Consider the following 16769-nt stretch of genomic DNA (forward strand, 5'->3'; position numbering starts at 1 on the left):
TCTGTTACTGTACTTTCTCCCATATCAGTCTCCCTCCCTCCCTCCCTCCCTAGTACCCCCTTTACTTTCTTGACTAACCTCAACTCAACTTTCACCCACTCTTGGCACCATCCCATGTCATGTCATTACAGTGTTTGTGTTTGAATTGTTGCACTCATCTCAATCGGTGTGGGGTTATATTTAGTGTAAGTATCCTAGCTGGACAGGTTATGCCCCCTGTGCAAAGCCAAATCCTGACATTTTCTTATTAATGTCTATAATTGTCTGGAGACAACATAGGGGACAGAGTGGGTTTACTTTATATAGTCACAATTTATTTACATTGGGTTATGTACAGAAAAACAAACAAGAAATTAGCAATGCCAACATTGGTTTAGGCAAGGAAGGAGTATAAACAATATTGTGTGTGTTTGAACTGAAAAGGGCTAAAAACGGTTAACCCCAGGCTTGAGATTTACAGTAATGTAGAACAAGCTTCCCATCGCTGCCAAAACACTGAAAAACACAGAGGGTAAGAGTTACTCTTTTAGAAGAATAGGAAAGGGAGCACAAAACATCATCTGAAGTATTTAGCGGGGTATTTAATAGGGACGGTCAAGGCCATGGGTCAAGAGGGGGTCAAGTGGACACTACCACCCTGACCCTTAGACCAGGAGAAGTGTGCCTGATAAACCTTCAGCCTTTACCCCAGCGTTAACAGGTCTGAAGAGAATTAGATAGTAAGTCATATGTGATGCTGGCGCTGTCATACAGGCTTGCAATGAGAATAGTGGAGCTTCTGCCAAACATCTATACAGTTCCTTCTGATCTGTAAACACTGAAGCGGTAGCCTTGGGCTACAGGATATTTTGTAACCAAATTCTCAGAATCACCTCACAGATGTTCTCACACAGTCATGTGCATGCTATTACAGACACCTTAATGCATACTTTTAAAATTATATTATGAGCCAAAAATAAAACAAAAACATTTTCCTTGTTACTAGCCTCTCAATGGCTAATACATAGCATCAGCAATCCAGGGTTTATATACATCCTTGGTGAATACTCCAGGCCTGTATTGACATAACACATACAGTAGTGTACTGGCCCCAGGGAACAGTAGTCACTGTGAAGATAAGAACAGCTCCATCTCACAGGGAATTGCTCACTTAGACCTCCCTCCGGTGGTCAACTAACTTACCACAGGACAAACAGAAAAACTGCATTTCCCAAGGCCTCCAGAAATGATTTCAAATGAAAAGTACTCACTTCAAACAGGACTCCTACTTCCTGATCAGGCGAGGGAGAGAATGACTGGTTGACGTAAATGAACTGTGTGGAGACAGAGATTTTTTTTTATTGTTTATTATCTATTTCACTTGCCAATAAAGCCAATTGTGTGTGTGTGTGTGTGAGATGAGAGCAATGGGTGTTTAGAATCATTGAACAAGCTGACGCACTACAGTCCCAGATCAAAGGCCACAGTGGGTGCATATCAAGGGGCCAGGATGCTTTCTCCAGTTCATACCTCAGTCACAGACAGAAGGGGTAGTCTAGACATGTCACAGGGGCTATAAAGCTGAAGCATCCGTTAAGAACGGTCAAACAGGGAAATGGTTCCAATCGTTTTTCCACCATTCATTTCTCATAGGGGATTTTTAGAAACACTTAAATGAAGGGCTGCGTTTCATGTAGGCTTACCCTGGCATGACGCTTTAATAACCATGTCAATATCTCTCAGACAAGGTTACTTTTATCAATATATTCACCTCTATTTATCCTCAGATTCAAAAATGCTAATTAGCATCAGACTAGGCACCCTGCAAGACTACAAATCCCTGCACGCTTCTGCACGTCATCTCTAGTTGGCACCTTTGCTAACAGGTACATTTTAAAAAATTTTGCCAATTTATTAATTACAACGTTTAGCTAACATTAGATGGTTAAGAATCTCTGGATTAACTTTTGCCTCAATTCAGGATTTGTAGTTCTTTATAATAGCCACATTAGCAGATAATTAGCATTTCATTTGTTGGGGGGGTAAATACAGGCGAATATATTGATAAAAGTCACCATGTCTGAGAGAAGTTTACACGGTTATCAAAACATCACACCAGAGTAAACCTACACAAAACACAGCCTTTATTTTAAGAGTTTCTAAACTCCCCTATGGGAAAAATGAATGGTGTAAAAACAATTGGAACCATTTCCCTGTTTGACCGCTAGGTTTTATGGGTATAATGACTCATACTGTGATACTCTATAGGATCGTGCTAGGCTTTATTTGCTCCCACTGTAAAATGACACAGATGAACCATCTTAGGTTAGTTCTAAACATATCTTTGCCTCATTGGTGCATATACTAGAGGTATCACCTGTCCACTTCCTCTAGCTGAAGGGAAGGAGGCAAGAGACAACTATTGAGAAGCACGCACACAATAACTCACCAGCTGTTCATTGGCCTCCATCTTGAGGAATCGAGAGATGAATTGAGAGAGTGATTGCACTGTCCTCCCTTTCTCTACTGACCATTTCTTTGTCTTCATGATGGGGGTGTCTCCTACTGCCTTCAACAACACATCAACTTGGGAGAGGAGGATGAAGGGAGAATGAGAGAGAGACAGAATACATGTATATTTTGCATAGCATAACAATAGACTGCTAGACTAAAGTGAATGCCCTGATCTGTGTTATCAAATTTTATTGGTCACATACACATGGTTAGCAGATGTTATTGCGAGTGTAGCGAAATGCTTGTGCGTCTAGTTGAGAGTGCAGCAATATCTAACATGTAATCTAACAATTCCACAAGAACGACCTAATAGACACAAATCTAAGTAAAGTAAAGTAATGGAGTAAGAATATATACATATAAATACATGGATGGGCAATGAAAGAGTGCCATAGGCAAGATGCAATAGATGGCATAAAATAAAATATCTACATTTAAGATGAGTGATGCAAGATATGTAAACATTATTAAAGTGGCATTATTAAAGCGACTAGTGATCGATGTATTAGCTACATAACCTAATTTTGCAACCTAAACTATCATAGGTTTCCAGCTATGTTATAGTCAGCTGGAAAAATAGGTAGATCTTGGACTGTGAAATCATTATAGCCATGACACAGACCGTAACGTCTGAACATTGATTTTGGCATGTTCAATGTTTGATGCAGTAAGAAATACAAATAATGTCTCAGCCTTAAAAAAAAAACATTTTGTATAATGTGTTAAATTATGAGGTAAACATAGTTTGAAATGCAAGCTAAACGTGAACCATTCAGCCAGCGCCCGCCCTACTTAAAATGTATGAACATCCCTGACCATAGATTTTCTGTTTACAAAATTGTTTCAATTATATTGACTGAGACAACGGTCAATCGACCTCTTCCGGGTCACGTTTGCTTGTAAACAGAAAGCACGATATCTTACTGTAAATTTAACTGTGAGTCAAACAGTCGCTCATAATTTACTTTTTTTCTTCTCGTCTGCCGTCCCCAAGTCTTCCGTAGGCTGTTGTGGGGTTGAAGGCTCATCTTTTTGCGTTTCTGTAGGAGACTCTGCGTTGTCAGACATCCTCAGCAGTCCTTATCATGAGTGTGTGCACTAGATTCTGACGCGCACTCGTTATGGGGAAAACGCTGCATGCTATTTGCCGAAACCAAAGTCAATGCGTCTCATTCGATTGGTGTATTTGATGTCGGGGCGTTTTAGTGTAATTTGTGAACAGTGGTCGTAGTAGAAAGTTGATCTCGTGGTTTTTACATCTATTCATGAATTATTGATGTGTTTTGCATGCAATTATCGCTGTCTTTGTTTAGCCAATATATATTTACAGCTTGATCTAGCAATCAATGTCTAATTCTATGACAGTCTCGGTATTTTATTTCATATGCTGAATGTTGGCTGTGTACTGTATGTGTAACCTCATTTACTCTGTCATAAATCTAAAATGTTCCTAGATTTTGCTAATAAGGAGGGGGTGTCAACTGTCCGGTAGCTGTAGAAAGTTGGACCTTCAAGTTCAACCATTCCACATGTCAACAGTACGTTTGATCCTTTTGCCTTTTCTTGACCAATTTAATGCTTATTTACTGTCTTTTGATAGGCATTCCTGGACATGCATTCCTTTAAAATTGACATTCATTGAAAACATTACAGTGAAATATCAAAATCTGCAATATCTAACGTAACGTAAACTAAAGCACAATTTCTCCTCATTCCAACAGAATCAATTATATGACATAAACGCTGCCCGTTTCTGCATAATTCATACATGGCCTTCGACCTTCGTCTCTCCCAAGCCCGTACGGGAGTTGTAGCGATGATACAAGATAGTAACTACTAACAATTGGGGAGAAAAGGGTAAAAAAAAGAGACTTACCCCGTCACTGTCCAGTTCTTGTTTTTAAAGGATGACACCTGGTGGAGAGAGATTGTAAGACAGAAATAGTTGCTTTATGCGGCATGACACGTCTAGATGTAACGGAGGGTCCGTTTTTTCAACTTTTCTCCAATAGAGCTAGTACCATGTCGATCAACGCTTGAATAGAAACCTAGTTCACACCGCCGATTTTGAAGTCAACACAGTCGCTACAGTCCCATTAGTGTAATTTGTAGCCTCGTTTGAATGTTGCTTTTGCGCACATTTGTACGGAATGGGGTGAGTTTACGTTATGTGTACAAGGTTGACATCATACGAATTCCCTATGAGCATGCCAACTGTATACATACAAATACAGCATGACATTGAAATAATTACATGCATTGAATACTCTTGTTGTCTCGTCTGTGTCTTGAGTTGAATAAACACATGTTGAGAACATGATTTTGCTGTCACAAATGTCTGTCACAGTCCTCTGAATCTGATCCATTGAGCACCCTTTTGATGTAGTACTTCTAGACTATTCTATTCTCCCCATTTTCTCACTACATATTGCTCTCTCAGTGGCAAGGATTGGCAGACTGTCAACAAAGGGCTCAGTACTCTTATTGTGTGACATGCAGGAGAAGTTCCGACCCAACATCTTCCAGTTCCCCAACATGGTCAGCAACGCAGCCAGACTGCTACAGGCGCAAACACGCACACACGCACACACACACACACACACACACACACACACACACACACACACACACACACACACACACACACACACACACACACACACACTCTCTCATATTAACAGCACATCACAAGTTAAAGTTTGTTGCCACCCACATAGCAACCAATACAAATTCAAGGTGTCTCACCCCCCCCCCCCCCCACCCCACCCCAGGCACCCAGTGTTCTGGGCATCCCCCTCATAGTGACAGAGCCCTAAAGGCCTGGGTCCCACAGTGCCTGAGCTGGGGGCTTGGGACCTGACAGCTCACGCCAAGACCAAGTTCACCATGATGATAGAGCCAGTGGAGAAGTAGCTCAAAGCCCTGGGAGATCCCAAGTTAGTGTGTGGGACACACGCCTGCATCGCGGTGAGACCACAGGGTCAGATATGACTGGAATTGGTCCCTGAGCTCAGATCTGTGATCAGTTTTCCCTACCTGAATCTGGAGCCTTGTTCAGACTGACCCTTGGGAACAAGTTCATAATTAATTGAGTTTACTGTAAATAGGGCTTATCTATCTGTTCTTCTCCCACTAATTAGTGCACAACCTTTGACCTGCTGGAGAAGGGTATGGAGGTCCATATCGTGGCTGATGCCGTCTCGTCCAGAAGGTACTACTGTGTTCTCTACTATTTCTCTTCAATATGACAATACAGTTTTTCTTCAATGACATAATATGATGCTCACATTTTCACTGGTTAAACATTTCTGGTGCTGAGAGATTCTTTTCCCTTCTCTATTTCCATCTCCAGTCAGACAGACCTGTTGTTTGCCTTGTCCCGGTTGTGGCAGAGTGGAGCCTTCCTGACCACCACAGAGGCCGTCCTACTACAGCTAGTGCAAGATGCCCAACACCCCAACTTTAGAGAAGTACTGTACCATGTGACCTCCACCTTTCAGAATACACACACTGCCTATTGTCTTATCTGCTCGTGTTGTGATCACACTCAGCCTGTTACATGGTAATTACATAGGTTATTACACAAGTCGTTACTCTTGTATAAGCCTGTGTATTGTAAATAGTGTCCAGCAGTGGATGAATCTGGAATGTTCATGTGATGGTGTTTTCCTCCTCCAGAAGCTGTTGGTCCAGCCGTCCCCTGACACAGCCTTGCTGGCCTTCTTCAGCTCTTTGTAGAGAAGACAAGCTCCTTCTTGTTGTCTGTGAAATCATCTGAAACACTGTGTGTACACAAGTACGGAAATAAACCCATGCTGCTGTTTTCCATGCTGACTGCTGAATGTTGATCATCTTTGAAATGGGGGTTAAATGGAGAAGGGAGCATATCTAGGAGCCATTTGATGACATCATATAACTGTTGTGAGTTTTGCTTTGCTCTGTGTATGCTGGTAGGCTTACATCTTTCCTACCCCAAATCACATTTTATTTGTCACTTGCTTGGTAAATAACAGGTATAGACTAATAGTGAAATGTTTTCTTAAGGGCCCTTCACAACAATGCAGAGAGATTTTTTTTGTTGAAATAGTAGAACAATAATAACAAAAGGTAATAATACATAATGAGTAATAATAACTTGGCTATATACACAGGGTACCAGTACTGAATCCATGGTGCATCAGGACTGCTTGCCGTACGGTAGCAGAGAGAACAGTCTGACTTGGGGGGCTGGAGTCTTTGACCATATTTAGGGCTTTCCTCTGACACTTCCACTCCACCTTCTACAGTCCACAGGGGAGAGATGAGACAGAGGACTAGGTAAAAGTTCATAAATTATCCTATAGACACTGAAATAAGGTCATTTTTGTATTTGCACTCTTAACATCCCACGGAATGAAGGTGTGGTAATCTAATCCTAGAACTGTGGCAACTTCCTCAAGCAGAGGAGGGGTGTAGACAACCCTTCAGAGGAGGAGGAGGAACAGAATCTGTGATGTCACAGAGGGGGAGGAGTGGATGACCTCATTCAGGGGCAGACTGAAAGGGAGGGAAGTAAGAGAGGGAGAGAAAATGGAAGCAGTCTGCTATACATTTTTTTTCTCCACACACAAACTTTCAAAAAGAGAAAAGACGATAAGAGCCGATGACGATCAACCGATTGGGAATGAGAGCGAGAGATAAAGAAATAGGGAGGAATAACACGAACCTGACTCTGAGTATACTGCACAACTGATGAGAACATCAAATATTACGTGTTTGAGGCCTTGAGGCCTTCATTGACCAAGGAGAGAGAGGTAAGTCAATCACTCTTACTCCTAACTAAACAGAAAACTATGAACAAACACTGGAAGTCAGTCTCTATTGTGAGTATTATAGTTCCATTGAAACACAACATGTGAAATGTAAACAACACCATCTAAAACTGCAGTGCTGATGACAGTATTGCATTACCGTGGTGAGTCTTACTGTAATGTTGTTCTATAGAACTGTTCTTATACATGTTATATTCTACAGCAGGTGGACACTTCTGGTCCTGGAGGGTTGCAGTGTGTACAGGCTTTTATTCCAACCCTCAGAGCCCTGACAGAGAGAGAGAGAGAGCATGTCTTCTAACTTGGACTCCAGTCTAACCAGCATAGACTGGCTCCCCCAGCTGGGAATCAGCTCACTGCGATCAGGAAGAGAGAGAGGAGGAGAAGAGGGGGAGAGAAAGAAAGAGAGAGGGAGGGAGAGAAGTGATCTTCCTCCATCCATCCCTGTCCCCTTTCCTTCCTCTGGATCCAAAGCCAAGCCCCCTCACAGCTATGCCACCCTCATCGCCATGGCGATAGGTGCCGCCCCCGGCAGGAAGTTGAGTTTGAATGACATCTACATGTGGATCAGTGACATGTTTCCCTACTACAGCAGATCTGCCAGGGGATGGAAGGTGCAGTAATCAGAAATACTCCAAACTCTCCATGTGCAAACTGTCCAAAGTCCATTATCCAAAATGATTGTGTTACTGCAATACATGTTCATGCTTATTTTGCCTCCCAGAACTCCATCCGCCATAACCTGTCCCTCAATAAATGCTTCCGGAAGGTTCCTCGACCCCAAAGTGACCCTGGGAAGGTGAGTCATTCTAAAAACATTCAAACAGGGCCAGTGAATGTTTCAAACGGCCACAATGTTGCCACGTGAAGACATTAGGGGCCAGTGCACTCAGTGATCCACTGTTTTCTGTGAAATATGATACATAGGCTAGAAATAGATAAAAGTATGATATTTCAAAATATACTGAATATATTACAGTTTCATACTTTTTGAAGTAATACTTATAAATTGTGAGAACCCTCCACCTCTTGTGTTTCCAGGGTTCCTATTGGATGATGGACGGCTCCTCAGAGCCCAATCCGCTGAGAGGAACCAAGCGTCCATATCCAGCTGAAGAGGAGGAGGGGTCCATCCAGGTCCCCAATGTCTCAGTGATGCAGCCAGAGAAACAGCATTCACCTCAGACAGACCATTATAGGCCTTTAGCATCTCCACAGACAGACCATTATACGTCTTTAGCATCTCCACAGACAGACCATTATACGTCTTTAGCATCTCCACAGACAGACCATTATAGGCCTTTAGCATCGCCACAGACAGACCATTATAGGCCTTTAGCGTCGCCACAGACAGACCATTATAGGCCTTTAGCGTCGCCACAGACAGACCATTATAGGCCTTTAGCATCTCCACAGACAGACCATTATAGGCCTTTAGCATCTCCACAGACAGACCATTATAGGCCTTTAGCATCTCCACAGACAGACCATTATAGGTCTTTAGCATCTCCACAGACAGACCATTATAGGCCTTTAGCATCTCCACAGACAGACCATTATAGGCCTTTAGCATCTCCACAGACAGACCATTATAGGCCTTTAGCATCTCCACAGACAGACCATTATAGGCCTTTAGCATCTCCACAGACAGACCATTATAGGCCTTTAGCATCTCCACAGACAGACCATTATACGTCTTTAGAATCGCCACAGGAACCCAGTCAACAACTATCCCCCCCACCATGCAAGGTAGAGTAAGTTCAGTCCCAACAAATGTATCCAGTAGATTGATAAAGATCATAGGTTTTACAACCACATAATAAGCTGTTGTTGTCTATCACCTTGGTTCCACAGCAACGGCCACCCTATATGCAGTCCCTTGTCTCCTCTCTCCCTGTCCCCCATGATACTGTCTCCCCATCTACTGCCTCTGCTACTCTCCCCTCTCTTTCTATCCCTCATTCTCTCTCCTCTGTTTCTGTCCCTCACTCTCTCCCCTCTCTTTCTGTTCCTCATTCTCTCTCCTCTGTTTCTGTCCCTCACTCTCTCCCCTCTCTTTCTGTTCCTCATTCTCTCTCCTCTCTTTCTGTCCCTCACTCTCTCCCCTCTCTTTCTGTTCCTCACTCTCTCCCCTCTCTTTCTACCTCTCACTCTACTGTCCCCTCTTCTGTCTCCCCTCAAAGTCTCCCTCCTTCTGTTCCCGCTCTCTCTGTTCCCGCTCTCTCTGTTCCCTCTCTTTCTGTCCCATCTCTTTCTGTTGCCCCCACCTACGCCTCGTCACACTCCTGTGATCCCCTTCTCCGTTTCTCCTTCTCTGATCTGAACCTGCCAGACCTCTACACCTCCTTCCAGTCTCTCTGCAGAAGCGTCAGGGAGAGAGTGGCCTCGCAATGTACGTTCTCTCTCACTTTCTAAATGAGTGTTTTTATACATATCTGTCTATGCTGTCAGAGAATCTGTGTATGTGAATGTTTAACTCTCTTGCTCTCTCTCCCTGTAGCGGACGTGGGTCCATTATTTGTGATGACCAATGACAGTACCCCACTGCACACCCCAACCTTCCCCCCCTTCTCCCCTCACCTTGTACCCTCTGTAGCGCCCGGGCCTCCTCCTGAGGCAGACAGACTGTCTCACAGCAGTGGTGATTATAACAACTCAACACCTGAACACTTTAGTACTTCAAAAACTTATTCAACTGTGCCTGTAGGTTTGTCACTGCACTGTGTGAATATGATACATTAACTAACTCTTTGACAACCTATACCACCTCTCTCTGTGTTTGTCTCTGTAGTGGTGCCAGCAGACTGGTTCAGTACTACAGACACTCTGAAGGAGAGCTTTAGGGTCGCCAGCAATCTGGACTGGGCCAACATTGACCTCACTAGCCACCCAGGTCACTAAACAAACTACATGATAATTATAGATCAATGCTACCCATTGTTTCTACATTGACAAAAATAGTTATCACATTGACAATATTCCTCTTTCTCCCCGATATTTGTTTTTTCCCCTCCTCCCTCTCTCCTCCAGACCTCCTGGAGAGCATGCGCCAGGCCGAGCTCTGTGATTGGGCGCTGGAGCCGACACTCTTCACTTCACTCTGTGATTCATTGAATCGTTTCTTCACTCAGAAGGGCCTAATTGGCTCATCCTCCGGTAACAACTCCCCATTGGCCCACGGTGCCCCTCAATCTCTGCTCCTCCCACCCCTTACTCACATCACCCCCACCCTGGCCAGCCTGACCCACCCCTCTCCCCTGGCCTACCCCCCTCTGGTCCCCCCTTCCAGCAGTGGGCAGCCTCCCAGGAGGCCCCTCCACCCCCAAACTCAAGGTGTACAGAGGCCCCACCTGACCCAAACTGAAGCCCTTCAGGCCAATGGTGAGACCTCAGCCACTTTTCTAAACTATTGACAGTATTTTAGCTCTACATCTTCCAGTACACAGTAGTGGTGTTTTGGCAAAGCGTTTATTTTCTACCAGTGTAAAGCTTTGCTTCGCTCAATGGTACATGTTGGGATTATTTAGTCAAATATACCATCACTCTGATGTTATCAAATGGCTTCCTCTCCTTGCCTTCCTTGGCCTCATTACCACTAATGTAACAGGGACAGAGCTGGGTTGGTAAGGTAGAATGTCCACCCCAGTCACATAGTGAAGGAGATGAGGAAACAGGAAGTGTTAATAGGGAAGTGGACATTAAACTGCTTTGAAAGGGACTTGAGTTGCACTCCTTGTAATAGTTTGAGGTCTGTGCAGTAGTTTCCTAATCAACAAAGGAGGCTTATATTGTCTTCTCTCCACTCTCTCACACAGCTGGGATCCAACTTCAACCTAAACCCCGTCCCCCTATGAAACATCTCCATAACAACAGCGAGGAGATCCAAGATGACTTTGACTGGGACTCTCTGATCGCCTGAGAGTGAATTCTGTTTGCCCCATGATTCCATTCAGGAAGTCTACTGGACCAGTGTTGCCTGCCAGCACAGATCTAGGATCAGCTTACCCTTCCCAAAACAAACCTGGACCACTGGGAGGAAACATGCAAAACTGAACATAGATCAGTATCTAGGGCAAACTTCCTCCTACTCCGAGGGGCCTCCCATACGAAACACTACACCCTATATTCCTCACCATACACGCTACTCTTGCCAGTGAGGATGGTCATTGATACTGCATTCAGTCATAATGTATTTCTATAGTGAAATGGTTGAAAGAAAGGCTTTTGGTTCCTACTTATTTTCTGCAATTGTATCCCTATCTGGAAGTCTTCACAGAAGCTTCTGGACATGCGTATATCCTCTAACTGACAGAGAAGACTTCATATGTTAATAACATACTATAAAATTAATCCTTGTCCCAGTTTTTCCATCCAACAGCATTGGAACATCAAACACACAGTACACCAGACAGACAGATTTAACGTAAGGAAACATACCCTTTGTGGATTTGTTTTATTTCTTAAATTTCTTATTTTTTTTTTCATTTTACTTTTCAAATGTGAATGTTCACAGTTAACACCACACAAAATGTGACCTTTCCCAATAAAAGAGATATTTTAGTTGATATAAAATAACAATCAATTCATCAAACTAAATGAAAAGAAACAGCATGGAGCATGTCATCAAGTCCCCTGTTGTTTAAGTTCGTTCATTCATTGAATTGTCTTTTTAAAAGAAGCATCTGCAGCTCTGCGCCCGTAGGAACAAGGGTCAGAAAGGAGAGGGTCCAGTCATGTCGAGACACCTGGAGACGAGACATCCTGTATGAAAGAGTGAGAAAGACTAATGCTTCTGATTAATACAAAACATTTGTGAAATAAAATTGGCAGAAAAATGTGATCCTTATAATACCTCATTTAAAATCCCAACATCACATAGCATTGATACAAGTGACAATTTTTAAAAACAAAAATAATAGATTTGTATCTTGCTGAAATAAGCAAGGATGCAGGATGAATGGAGACAGACACATTCACACACACACCCTCTTCCACACAACACATTTACAAAACACATTCCATCTCTCCTCAACCAATTCAATAGTTGCCTTCTTGATTTCAATGACAATCAGTAAGAAAAAATAAGCATTTGATTTTATGGCATAATTTTTCCCCCTTTGTTTATTCATTCTCAGGAGCGGAAAAAATTATCAATAAATTATATTAAACATTAAATAAAAAATAGAACAGCTATTGAATGATTTGACTATATTGTGGCTGAAATGTTAATGCCAGTTTTTTCAGTCCAAATCTTGTTCAGGAGTTTTTTTAAATAAAATCCTCCTTCAATCCTCCTCTCATGTCAGTGTTCATCCTTTCTTTCTCTTCTACAGACAAAGAGGAAGAGGCAGGTACAGGAATTTGTTTGTGTTTCAGTTTGTTAGTGGCCATGTCCCCATCCCTGTCAGTGCAATAATACAATATTATATCAGTGTGACATAACTGACGAAGCCTAACTCTCAAACACCCACCTTTATTTCAGAAAGGACTGGAAGAAACCAAAACGCATTAAAACAAAATAAAAAAATAAATAAACGTCTATTTCCCTCCCGCTACATCCCACTGAAATGAACCAAAATATTTTTGTTGTTGAAATTCATGTAAATGCTTCTGAAAGAAAATAACAAATTCAGATGTTCTTTTTTCTTCTTTAAATAGAGATGTACACACGTTTCTTTTTGGAAACATAAATTGTTTGTGTTGAAGGAGGATCGCTCTGGGGGGAGGGGCAGTAGATAAGCTAGGGGGTGGGGCAGGGCCTGGATTGGGTGTTGAAGAGGAAGGTGGGGTGCCGAAACGCCCTCAAAGAAGAAAAGGATTGGTGCTGGCGCCCGTCACCCCGGCCCCTTCCACTGCTCCCCCGGCTCCCATCACTCCAGCTGCCCCCATAGGCCCCCCAAAATTCAGCTGTGGGGGCAGGGCCCCTCCGGGCCCCATGAAGTGAGAGGACCCAGGAGGACCCATGGGCGAGAGCCCGCCGTAGGGGGACATTCCCATGGGGTTCTGCATCATGCCCATTCCCAGGCCTGGTGCTCCCATCCCCATAGGCCCCAAGCCCATGCCAGGGTATGCCATGGGGTTGGGTGGTACAGGGCTGGTGCGGACGCTGCTGAGGCCCAGTGTGGAGGACATGGGGGCGGCCGCGCCAAACGGGTTGGAGGTGAGGGGTGGCGTCGGGGAAACGCCCCTGCTGGAGATTGTGCTGCCCGGGGTGACTGCCAAGCCAGGGGCTGAAGACGAGGCTGGAGAGGAGAGAATACTTCAAAATCAATATACTTTCATTTATTACAAACACAAAGTGCTTAAAAATGCATGTGTTCATGTGTTATCAGTACCTGTGGTTTGGAGGAAGGGGTTGTGTGTTGAGGAGGAGATTGATGGAGGAGGAGGTTGTTTAGGTTTGGGTTTAGAAGACACCAGTGAGTCCAGGTCCACCAGAGATGCGTTGGGCCCCAGGAACGACTCGGGGGTCTTACGGACAGGAAGTGAAGAGCACAGAGATGTGAGGTCAAAGGGCACCGGAGAACCCGCACTGTCGCCAGTTAACTGACCTCGCAGTTCTGGGTGTCCTACAGAGAGGAAGGGAGGGAGGGAAGGAGAGAGCGAGAGTGAATGTGATCATGGAGTTCTGTATTTATAGTGACTACCCAGATTAGACACAACAGCATTATACCAGTATTACTGAGGGAGGATGGAATGAAAGACAACTGTGTTTGTGGGTGAATGGGGGGGGTGCTCAATGAGCATCTCATCCACATGTCGTTGCCATTATATGTCAGTGTGTGTGTGGATGTACCTGTGCCATTAGTGTGTTTGGCGGAGTCGCTCCATGGGTCAGAGGTGATGATGGGGTCAACCCCGTCCCCAGCCCAGGGGTCTATTGGCCCCCCAAAAGAGGAGGTGGTGGAGAGGGGCACAGAGGGACCCCAGGGGTCGACACTGGGGGGGGTCACAGCTATGGGGGAGGGAGACAGGCAGGGGTTTGGCTCACATACAACACCAGGGCCGGGGTCAATACCATTTCAAGTCAGTCAATTCAAAAGATGAATTGGAATTCCCATCTAAGATTTCAAAAGTGCCATTTATTTTCAATGAGGATTGTTCATCTCTTGAACTGAACAGGAACCCAACCCAACACCATACAATATTTTGGGAACAAGGAGCTGGGCTGGATCCCAATAGTCCAATATGGCTTCCTTTCCCCACTTTCTCTCATTTATCTGTACTGCTATTGAAGAGCTGGACACAGACAATCTTTTCACTTGAAAGGAGGTAAGAACGGACAGAGATCTTTTATTGAAACCAGAGATACCCCTGACTGAGATATGAAGGGTCACATTCCAAATGATCTAAACATGCTGGCTATTTGACGAGTATTGGGAAAATAGACCAAGTGTATTGATGTCCAGTGTGTGGAGGTAGCGGTGTGGGACAAGGAGACGGAATGAGGGTAACAGGTGTAGACGGGGCCAGGGGAGTAAAGGTCAGAGGTCACTAACCTGAGGGTCCCCAGGGGTCAACGGAGTTGACTCTTGAGGAGGCTGTCTCTCCCCAGGGGTCTGGCGGGGGGGCTATCGTTGGGGGGGCCGTCCCTCCACTAGCCCATGGGTCTACGCTGGGGGGTGAGGTGGGCGATGAGGCACCCCAAGGGTCTGCAGGGGCCAGGCCCCAGGGGCCAGAGGGGGCTGGGAGGGGGATTGTGGGAGGGGGTGAGGGGCCGGCAGAGCCCCCAGAGGCAGCAGCAGGAGCCCCCAGGGGTCCACAGCACTCAGCTCCATTAACGCACTCTGGGAGAGGATAATACATAGGTTATAACAACACACTGATGTTGAACAGACACCAAGAGTCTATGAGCTCAAGGCTAGAGTAGTCTGTCTCTCATACACACACCCACACACACTGAAAATCACAGAGCAGTCACACTAAACAAATGTTGACACAGACAACACACACAGTTGCCTTGATAAAAGCAGAGGATGAAAGAAGGGATAGATCAACTAGTACCGGGACGGGAGAGAGCGAGGGGTGTTTCTTGTTTCTCAACCTGTGGTCTGGGAACCAGCACCGGTCTGTTGATTTTGCTGACCAGGCAGTCAGATAATTGGCAAACTCTCAGTTCTTAAGCACAACTTTTAATTCAAAAAAGGCTCCTCTCGGAAATATCATAGCTTACAGTTAGTTACCCGATAGGGTTCAGAAACCCTTCTGGTGTCGGTCTACACTACCTTCGCTTTCAGTTCTCTCCATCACAGAATGCACAGGTGAGAGACACAACTACAGCAGGTAACACCAGGAGAGAGAAAGAGGAACTGAGTGGTATTGTCTAAAGAGTGTGTGTAGCCCCCATCCACCCCTCCCCTATGGCTGGCGTACACACACGTCACCAAACACACCTCCTCTGGCTTGGCCTTCTCCATCCTGCTCTCCTCGATGGCCATCTGCAGTCTCAGGTCGTCCCCCCTGCGCAGCCTCTCCTCCTGCCAATCACATACAGCTGTGATGTCATCACCTGCGACAAGCGCTCGGGCAGGCCAGCCCATAGGCACAGATCTAGGATCAGCTTACTACCTCCAAATTGTAGCCAAAGCCATTTGGGGAGAATATGCTAAACTGACATTAGATCAGTGTCTAGGGAGCAACTTAATTTCACTCCCCCAGGAAAAACTATCTGACCGTGATGCAAAGCTCCAGGAGAGATGCTGCCTTTAGTGGCTGCTCTCAGATCAGCTCTCCTCAACCCACCTTAGGGAGTTGGAAAACATTCTCCCTTCCTTGAGGAAATCAAAAACTGATTCTAGACCAGCCGCTATGGGCAGTATCCTCTTTCACCTTCTGAAGAAACCGGTCAGGGTCCCAGCCATACTGGACGTGGACTGTCTGCCAGGGCTCTCTATTCAACCACTGCCTGTATCCAGAAGTGTTCATGGGCAGACAAAACAACAGTCCTCTTCTTGTGCTTCTGCAAGGAAGTTGACATTCTAGAACGAAGTCAGGATCCTAGAATGACGTCGTGGTGCTAGAATTACACTGAGGTTGTATCTATGCTTAAGAACTTTGAGACAAAATAACAAACTGGGTAAAAAAACAACCTGTAGTTTTAACAATGCTTAGGGAGTGTTGTTTTGCCTTAGCCTCTAAACTTCTGAATACCGGTGTTGATTGAATACTGCCCTCCAACTTGCAGAGTGCGGGCACTGGAAGATTGCTTTAATTGAGTGTGTTTAAGTATGTCATTGTGTGTGTAGTTTGAAGCATGCGTTCAGAACAGTGATTTGCAATGGAAGGAAAAAAGGGAGTAATCACTCATTCAGAAAGGGTTAAATTGAGTCATTCAAATTATGAAGTCTTTGCCATGCATCATTTTACACTGATATTTTTAAAACTACTTCTTTCCTTCTTATATTATTAACCCATTGACGTGTATGTTTGAAATTAATGAAACAGATCATTCCTATGAATATCATT

The 16769-nt window shown here is 44.5% G+C and overlaps 2 protein-coding genes and 2 pseudogenes across 5 annotated transcripts; 2 read left to right on the plus strand and 2 right to left on the minus strand.

Moving 5' to 3' along the window:
* Positions 1-292: 292 nt before the first annotated feature.
* Positions 293-3598, minus strand: LOC135521877 (ubiquitin-like protein ATG12). The gene is made up of 4 exons (XM_064947657.1): positions 3459-3598; positions 2429-2565; positions 1251-1313; positions 293-495 (listed from the first exon to the last, which is right to left on the minus strand). The coding sequence occupies exons 1-4, from the start codon at positions 3559-3561 to the stop codon at positions 436-438; spliced, it is 363 nt and encodes a 120-aa protein (XP_064803729.1). The 5' UTR covers positions 3562-3598; the 3' UTR covers positions 293-435.
* An 854-nt stretch (positions 3599-4452) lies between these two features.
* LOC135523013 (isochorismatase domain-containing protein 2-like) lies at positions 4453-6327 on the plus strand (annotated as a pseudogene).
* Positions 6328-7018: 691 nt separating this feature from the next.
* Positions 7019-12598, plus strand: LOC135521866 (forkhead box protein J2-like). Of its 4 annotated transcripts, none has more exons than XM_064947642.1 (9): positions 7019-7286; positions 7507-7918; positions 8029-8103; positions 8346-9053; positions 9159-9696; positions 9805-9945; positions 10096-10197; positions 10335-10685; positions 11120-12598. In XM_064947642.1, exons 2-9 carry the CDS (start codon positions 7595-7597, stop codon positions 11221-11223), a joined length of 2343 nt encoding a protein of 780 aa, XP_064803714.1. In that variant the 5' UTR covers positions 7019-7286; positions 7507-7594; the 3' UTR covers positions 11224-12598. The 4 variants fall into 4 exon arrangements, 3 of the variants coding, with proteins under 3 accessions (XP_064803714.1, XP_064803715.1, XP_064803716.1); XM_064947643.1 differs by having other exon boundaries at positions 7510-7918; XR_010452617.1 differs by lacking the exons at positions 10096-10197; positions 10335-10685; positions 11120-12598 and having other exon boundaries at positions 8346-9058; positions 9805-9907.
* The window catches only part of LOC135521869 (epsin-1-like), a 31504-nt pseudogene continuing 26456 nt past the window's right edge, over positions 11722-16769 (minus strand).

Source organism: Oncorhynchus masou, chromosome 30 (assembly GCF_036934945.1).
Source record: "Oncorhynchus masou masou isolate Uvic2021 chromosome 30, UVic_Omas_1.1, whole genome shotgun sequence".
Taxonomy (NCBI): Eukaryota; Metazoa; Chordata; class Actinopteri; order Salmoniformes; family Salmonidae; genus Oncorhynchus; species Oncorhynchus masou.